The sequence below is a fragment of the Apis dorsata genome, unplaced genomic scaffold, assembly GCF_000469605.1.
Source record: "Apis dorsata unplaced genomic scaffold, Apis dorsata 1.3 scaffold_61, whole genome shotgun sequence".
Classification (NCBI taxonomy): domain Eukaryota; kingdom Metazoa; phylum Arthropoda; class Insecta; order Hymenoptera; family Apidae; genus Apis; species Apis dorsata.
In genome coordinates this window covers 162,611-170,740 of record NW_006263361.1, presented here as the reverse complement: position 1 = coordinate 170,740, position 8,130 = coordinate 162,611, and the positions used below count along the sequence as shown (strand labels likewise).

At 50.2% G+C, this 8,130-nt stretch overlaps 1 protein-coding gene across 6 annotated transcripts in view; it reads right to left on the bottom strand.

Moving 5' to 3' along the window:
• LOC102679772 (LIM domain only protein 3-like) overlaps positions 1-8,130 on the bottom strand; it is a 78,544-nt gene that overhangs the window by 2,937 nt on the left and 67,477 nt on the right. For all 6 annotated transcript variants that reach the window (XM_006609842.2, XM_006609841.2, XM_031515297.1 and 3 more), the window contains 2 exons: positions 5,571-5,682; positions 5,032-5,295 (listed from right to left, as the gene is read on the bottom strand). In XM_006609842.2, coding sequence (XP_006609905.1) covers positions 5,032-5,295; positions 5,571-5,659 — 353 coding nt within the window. In that variant the 5' untranslated portion in view covers positions 5,660-5,682. The remainder of the gene's footprint in view (positions 1-5,031; positions 5,296-5,570; positions 5,683-8,130) is intronic.

The window sequence follows — 8,130 nt, the reverse complement described above, 5'->3', positions numbered from 1 at the left end:
TTTTTTTTTTTTTTTTTTTTTTTTATTTATAAGCAAGCAACGATTCGCGTCACATTCTTTCAACCGTTGTTGTTCGTCGTAAGCCTGGATCGAAGTAGATATTCGCATAACTACGAGCCGGCGGAATTATACTGTTGCACGAGTGCACTCGTTTCAGAGTCTCTATTATGATCGCGCGAATAATGCCGCGCGAATCCCATTCCTCTAATTCTCGCTACCGATGCAGCTGTCTGTCACGGCACAATACCATCCGCGCGCGATACCCGCCGGTTTTCCACTTTCATCTAGCGTTTTGAACAAGCTCTATCGCCTACAATTTAATCCCACCCCGGTTAATTGTTCGTTGCCATTACGCTCGAAAATCTCTCTCTCTTTAACGAGAGAACAAACGGCAAATCGAATTTCGGAGAAAAGAGAAATAATAAAAGGCAGATTGGTTTCATTAGCTATTTCAAAATATTAAATTCGGATACACTCGAGGCGATCGTAAAATGTAATCGGAAAGATTGGACGAAAATATCGCGCAAACGGGACAAATCAGATCGGAACAAACAAATATCCCTCTCTCTCTCTCTCTCTCTCTCTCTCTCTCTCTCTCTCTCTCTCTCCCTCTCTCTCTCTCTCTCTCTCTCTCTCTCTCTCTCTCTCTCTCTCTCTCCTTCTCTCATTTCCCGGTATAACACGCTACAGTATTGAACACCTTCGATCCAGCAGAATTTTCAAAAGCTTCCTTTTTCAAACGGTCTTTGATACAGAAATAAAGTAAAGCGTAAGCCGCGCAAACATCGTAGACCTAGAAATCGCCAATGGCGAACCGCAACGAGACATTTAAAATATTAATACCGTAAGGTATACGGGAACGAAAGGCGGAAAAAGGGATGAGTCCGAGGTCCAACGTTGCACGATCCACGTGGAAAATTTCAATCGTGGAGAAGAGGAGGAGAAGTGGTCTCTAAGATCGGCACGAGTGAATGTTTAACGAGGGTCGCGGCTTGGAAAGGTCCTGGATACGAAACACGAGAATTCAAGAAAAATCGGACACGTCCGGCTCCCGTTGGAAAAACGGACCGGCTCCGTGCCACCGGAAGCCGGTACTTTTGTAAATAAATAAAGTAACCGGTGCCAATGCGTGACCCCATTAGACTCGCTTTACGTGTTCGATGCAGTTGCAACGTGTACTTGCAACCGTCGAGACCAGCCAAAGAGAAAGAGAGAGAGAGAGAGAGAGAAAAAGAGAGAAATATAAAACATTCACCGTTTCGCTCTCCTCCTCTGCGAATCTTTTTCTTTGAAGGGAGACACACACACACACATATACAGGTTTCTTGAATAAAATTTGCATACGCGCCTCGTCGCAACGTCGCGATCGCGTCCAGGGATCCCTGTACCCCTCCCGTTACCGGTTTAATTTGCGCCTCTGCCGCGACGGGACGAGTTTCCTCTTGCACAGGAAAGAGGATTAAGCCGCTCTCTCGTCCAGCTGGAAGGCGTTGCCAGGCAAATTAACCGTATCGGCTCGAACAACCGCGCCATCCGTGATTAATGGCTTGCTCGTGGTATAAGTGCAGGTTTTTAGACTCTTCTCTTTCTTTTATTATTATTATTATTATTGTTGTTGTTGTTGTTGCTATTTTTTTTCTCTTCTTTTTTTTTTTTAAACAAGGCGACGTTAAACGGATACACGTAGTATCGAAGAGATAATAAATTTTACTGGTGACTGGTCGCGAATCACGGGACGATAATACCGATGCCGATTTCACGTCCAACCTAAGTAATAATCGTATGCGATTATTAGTGTACGCATGTATACGTGTGTGTTAGGTGCGCGCGTTTTGGAACAGGTTTTCTCCCCAGCCGGTTATAAACACGCGTTAAGTCAATTTTCGCTCCTTATCTCCCATTATAACAGTAATTTAACGAACTGTTAACGATCGATCGGATGTGCCCGCTCCGCAACCGAAGACATTATCGCTTTAAAGAAGCGAAAGTGTGAATTGCAAAGAAGGGAGAAGAGGGGATGGGGCGCGATTTTCGAAGATGGAAGAAATCGTCGATTTCAATTTCCCCTCCCCTTCCCCCTCGAAATTGAACGGGGACCCGAGATCTCGCGCGAGGATGTTTCGAACACGCCACGATTCCTCGCGAGGAATTCGGGCGAATTAGCGACGGCGGGACGGCAAACTGCAATTTGTAGCCGGCGAGGGCATTAACTGGGCGCTCGTTAAATTTGACCGGACGTCTTCTCAAGAGAGGATCGAAGAAACGTCGAGGGGACGCGTATTCCCGCGTATTCGCGCGTGAACGCGCGCGCCTGTGTGTGTGTATACGGCAACCTATATCCCTACACAGTTCGAAGGGATCGTGTACGTGTTGGTAGACCAGAATCAGAGAGAGAGAGAGAGAGAGAGACAGGGGAGGGAGAGTGTAGAGAAGGAGCGAGCGAGCGAGAGAGAGAGATATCTAATTGGATCGGTAAATCATCCTCTAACCAGGAGGGTGGTAGGCTAGGCACCGCCACCGGCAACCCTTTATTCTGTGTTATTACAGTCTAAAGTTACCCCGTGTAATTGTTGCTGTTTAATTGCAAACTCTAAGTCGTCGCGTTACACGTCGCGGCGCCCCGCGTATAATTGCCCTCCTCGAGTTCACCCGCTCGTTTTTTACCGACGAAATAATTGGAAACGATCCTCCTTCTCTCTCTATCTCTCCTCTCTCTAGCTCGCTCTCTTTCTCTCGTTCACCCCTGCCACGGGAAATATCTAAATCCGACCGAGAACGGGCGGAATCGTTTCGATCCGGGCCACGGAACGTTCGGGGCTTCGATCAAACGGGAATAATTGGCGGGATTGGCGGTACGCTAAATTACCAATGAAATCTAATCGTCGGCAATTTCGTTTGGTTAAAGTGAAAGACAGTTTGCAGGTCTTGCAGCTGGAATATAGAGGGCAATTTTTTTTAAAGTCTTTTAAAATCGTGTGCAAGAAGGGGGTAGAGTAAATTTTTGCTATTACTGTAGTAGCTTTTTCCTTTTTTTTTTAAAATCATTTTTCCCTAGCTAAGCTCCTTTTTCCAATTCCCCTCAAACTCGTCGTCATTACTCTCGCTAAATTTATCCGTAGAAGGAATAGCACGAGTATAACGCGCGCGTTCTACTCCATCATCGAGAATACCCTTTTTCGATACGGGCTACGTGATACGAGATACGAGACCGATCAAAGCTACTGTATTGCGAACCGATAATAGAAATTAGGTTGCCGGTTATCCACCGTGAAAACGCGTTCGCCCCGCGTTTCGGGAACGAATCGTTCCCCGAAACGGGCAATCGCGGAAGCTATTGGTATCGGGAAAGCTTGCACACCGAACCGCAAGAACATCGCGCACTCTGCACTCCGCGCGGGGTGAATCACGGGGACAAAAGCAGGTNTCGTTGATTTCGTTGAAGTCGGTTGTACCCCGCGAGCGAGCGACACCGCTTTGGGGATGGCGGCTCCGTCGCTGCCCGCTCGGCCTATTGTCGAAGACAGACAATACAGCGCGATAAAAACGTAAAATTGATGCTCTTTTGTTCGCATTGTTTGAGAAGCTGTACAACGTTTGTCGCACGCCTGGACGAGCCACTGTTATTGGCTCCAAACTACATTCTCCTGTTCCGTTTCGCCTTCTCCCCTTCTCCTCTCTCTCTCTTCCTCTCTCGACCTCTCATCGTCCATCACCGCGCTCGCCGTTCTCTCTCTCTTTCGCGCCCCCTTACGTGCCACCAGAGAACAACCCCGCTCGCTTTTCCTACCCCCTCGAAACCTTTCGTTTCGTCAATAAGCCGGCATTGTGTCCCGCCACGCTTCCATAGTTTCACCGTTTTACATTGACCGCCGCTCTTCCATCGAAACCTTATTCTCTCCTGCCCTCCGCCTCCTCCCCTCTCCACCCCTCTAACCTCTCCCGCGATTTCTTGCCGCTCGTCGTTGTCGCGCGGTTCACGGACCGTGATTCTCCGCTCAACTGTATCCTTTGCCCCCCTCCCCGGTGTAATTCCCTCGCCGTTGGCCGACGTCGAAGGCATCCGACGTCGGGATCGCGGCCAGGGTAAAGTCGCGAAATTACTCGGGCCTCGTTACCGGCGGCAATAAAATTTCGCATCCCGGCAAATTACTCGCCGCTCTGTCCGTTGTAATTTACGCGTCAGATGTTAGGTAGAGCGGATGATCAACGGAGTAGGGAGAAAGAGAGGAGGGGAGGGGAAGGAAAGATCGCTTTGAGCCAAATTGCGGAACTTTAATAAAACGCGAGCGCGAGAGAGGACGCGATGGAAACGGAGAAGAAGGAGGAGGAGGAGGAGGAGGAGTAGGTGGTAATCGCGAGAGGAGAACTATTCGAACGAAACGATTCGATCTAAGTCTCGTTCGAGATAAAAGTCTGGCTCGATCGAAGACGCTAAAGACCGTGTCGCGAATTTTACATTCGTCCCGATTCGTTCCGAAAAGTTTCATTCAAGGGGACTCCGTCCTCCACTCGGAGCAATATGATACAAAAATGTCAGCAGTATCCGGATAATTACATAACTGGTCTCAGGGGTCGGAGGCGGGAGATGGACGTGGCGACGAGAGAAGTTGGCCTCCTCCTGCGTGGAACGCTGGCGCGAGCGGAGGAAGAGGTCGCGACGGATAGAGCGCAGGGTGATTTCCCAGCTGACCTGTAAAGCAACTCCCGAGCGGACTGTGTCTCTCGCAAACCGGTACTCCCGGTACTTCTTTCTTTTCGTCCCCTCCGTATTTCTCCGTATCCAACCGCCCCCAACCGCCCTCCACCGTCTTTGTTACTTTTGCATGCATCGCTCCGTCCTCCCTTTTTCTCCGTTCTCGCATCGTCGTTCATCTCGACGAGGACAAACGTACGCGGAAACGTTCGCGTGAGGATGAAGGGGGGGAAAAAAAAGATGAATAGAAAAAGAAAAATTGAAGATCGAAAGATCGAAGGAGGGGATGATGAAGGGAGTATTACGGATGAAGGATTCGATTCGATTGGTTAACTTACCGATGAGTGCACTGTTGGCAGGCGAAACAATCCAGGTGATAGACGTTCGTCCTGGCCTTCATAACCATCTCGAACGGCGGTATCTGCTTGTTGCAAGCCGCGCAATGTCCCGGATTCCCGAACAGCCTGAGGTAGTCCCTTTTACAGAGGATAAGGTTGGCCCTGGTGAACAGACTAGAACCGACCTCTCCTAACCTACAGTCGCAGCACCCGCACTTGAGACAGTCCTCGTGCCAGAACAGGTCCATGGCCTTGAGGAGATACCTGAAGAACCGACCATAGTTTTCCTTCTTACCGACCAGTAGCCTATCATTCTCTCCAGCTTCATCTTCCACCGGATTTCCGGAAGAAGTTTATCTTTCGATTAACTTTCGATTTTTTAACTTTTTCTTCTTTTTTTTTTTTTTTTTCTCTTCTCGTTCAAAACGAACAATTATGGTTATACGTCAACAACAATCGGTTCTTTCTTTCTTTTTTTTTTCTTTCTTTCTTTCTTTTTCCTGTTTTCGAATAGAAATAACGCGATGGGTATCTCTCACCTTTCCGTGATCGGTTTCCCACAACCAGCGCACTCGTGCTGCGTCGCGCCATTTTTACTCGGCTCCGACTTGCTCACGTCCATCGTCATCGTGATTTCGGCTAGAGCGCCGTCTGCAACAAGGAACAAGAACGGCGACTCGTTAAATCCGCGACATCGTGAATCGTGTCTCCCTACCATTGTGCCTCCGTAACAATGCCCCGCGCAGACAGCCACCACGCGTAATGTACACGTACGTCGTGATAATAAGCGTCTGCTAAGTGGCCGACAACACGCAATAACGATCCACGCTAATTGGAAACGGTCGTCGGTCGTCGTCGTCGCGAGAGTCAAATCTCTCTCGGGGTTTTTTCGATGGATCGATTTTCACCCGATGTCCACCACCCAAGCTAAATCCAAATCCTTCGAGACGTTCGAAAACGATTCGATCGAAATCGTTTTCCACGCGAATGAAAAAGAAATTGTTTTCCAAAATTCAAAGTTATCGAGAGGAGAGGTTCGATCTTGATCCGTGGATCTCGATGAACGAGAACGTGGTTCGAGTTAGGCTCGAGTATCCGATGACCGCGTTTCGAAGATCTACAGGGAGGACAGCGGGAGGCGGCGGGTTCATCGATCGCGAGGAACCGTTCGAACCGATGTGGCCCGACGAGGGGTTGAAAAGCGACGCGGAGAGAAACAGAGAGAGAGAGAGAGAGAGGAATAACCACATTCGCAGGAACGAACGCGTTCTAAAGGCGATCCGAGGGAAGGAGGACGGCCGGCTAAAATGGTGAGTGGCTGCACGGCGAGGCGCGGGGGCTTAATTAATTAGCCGGATACTTTGAGTAACAATCCATTATTACATACAAACATCCTCGGCCCCGGGGCCGAGCTGTAGCTTTATGCTGCTAATTGGCCTTCTCAAAGCTTGGAGACCCGGGCACGAGTTATAAACGCCACTCCTCTAACTCGCCAGCATCCCGACTCCATCCCTCCCTCAACCTTCTCCACCTCCTTCTCCACCCCCTCCCACCTTCTCTATTTCTCGTTTCCCTCTTCCCAACCGTTCCTCTCTGTCCCTCTCTTTCCCTCCACCCCTCTCTCCCCTTTATACCCCGCGTGTCCTCCCCCTTGGACCGCCACCACCACTACCACCAGCACCATCACCACCACAACCATCGCACTCGCACAAAACCCATACAACCAGACGCAGATATGGATACGCGAACGCGGCCACACGCATGTAAAAAGCGAGGGTGACACAGAGCGCGGGTGGGACGTGGACGAGCGGAGGATGGTGGGAACGAAGAGGAACAGCTCGACGAGGCGGCAGCAAGAGGTGGAGGAGGAGGAGGAGGAGGTGGAGGAGGAGGAGAGAGTTTGGTGGAATGACGATGAGGAAAGAGGGAGAGAGAGAGAGAGAGAGGTGGTCGAGGTGGAGGAAAGGAGTGTGGGAGATGAGGGAGAAGGAGGAGCAAGAGGAACGACGGATAGCGCTAATAACGCGCTCGTGGCGCAAAAAAAAAAAAAAAAAAAAAGGAAGGAGTATAATTGCCAGCCCTCGTGGCAGGCATTTTTCAAATAGGACCCCGTCCGTTAATTGGCGGGCAAATTAAAGAGGCGCCGCGGAGGAAAAAAACATCATCCCTCTGCCGCGTAGCCCCTTGGCCCCCCTCTTAGCGTGCCCCACCTATCCGCGTATCCAAGAGGCGTCTCGTGATTCGTCAAACGATCTGTGCGCTCCATTTTTTCTCCGGATTTATTCCTCTCTCTTTTTTCCTTCTTCCTCTCTCCTCTCTTTTCCTCCTCCTCCTCTCCGTGTCCGCTTCCAACCGCTCCTTACCCCCCTCTTTCTCTCTCTCTCTCTCTCTCTCTCTCTCCTTTCCATTCTTCCTACGTTTCATCGGTAACGTTTCTGGTAATTCGATTGATACCCGTCGATCGTCGGATGATCCCCACGCGGACGAGGACACGCGGGCTGAAAGAAGAAAGGAAGGTCTCCAGCACGAGCGAAATTCCAACGGAAAGGGAGGATGAAAATTTTCACGTGCCTACGAGTCGCGATCGCGAATCCATACCATCCGACCTGCCACCGATCATTCGGAAGAGATCGCGAGGGGTGCGAAACGCGACGCGCGCGCACGTGCGAATTCCCCTAGAGGGAGAAATCCGCTTCTTAAGCGGAAGCAGGTAACCGATCTTTTCACGGGTGTACAGTTATTTGTCAGCCGGGCGGAGTATCAAATTCCATCGCGGCGGTATTCCATTCGCAGACGTTAGCGGCGAGAAGTGCGAAGCGGTTGATAAAATTCGATCGCGCCCGTCAATTTGCCTATTCTATATCTGGCGACGAGTATCGGTAATCGACTCGAGCTGCGCGATCGATCTCGACGCATGCGCGATGGTTGAGAAAAGGAGAAGGAGAGGAGGGAGTGAAATCTCCGCGGGGGGTCTCCGTACCCGCGTAAAATCGTTCTCGCGCGAAAAAAAGGACCGGTCGCGTGGAAACCGCCTTCTTCCGACCGGTTGACGGAATCGTAAAGTGAAAAGTTGATTTATGAAGGGGGTGCACGCGCATG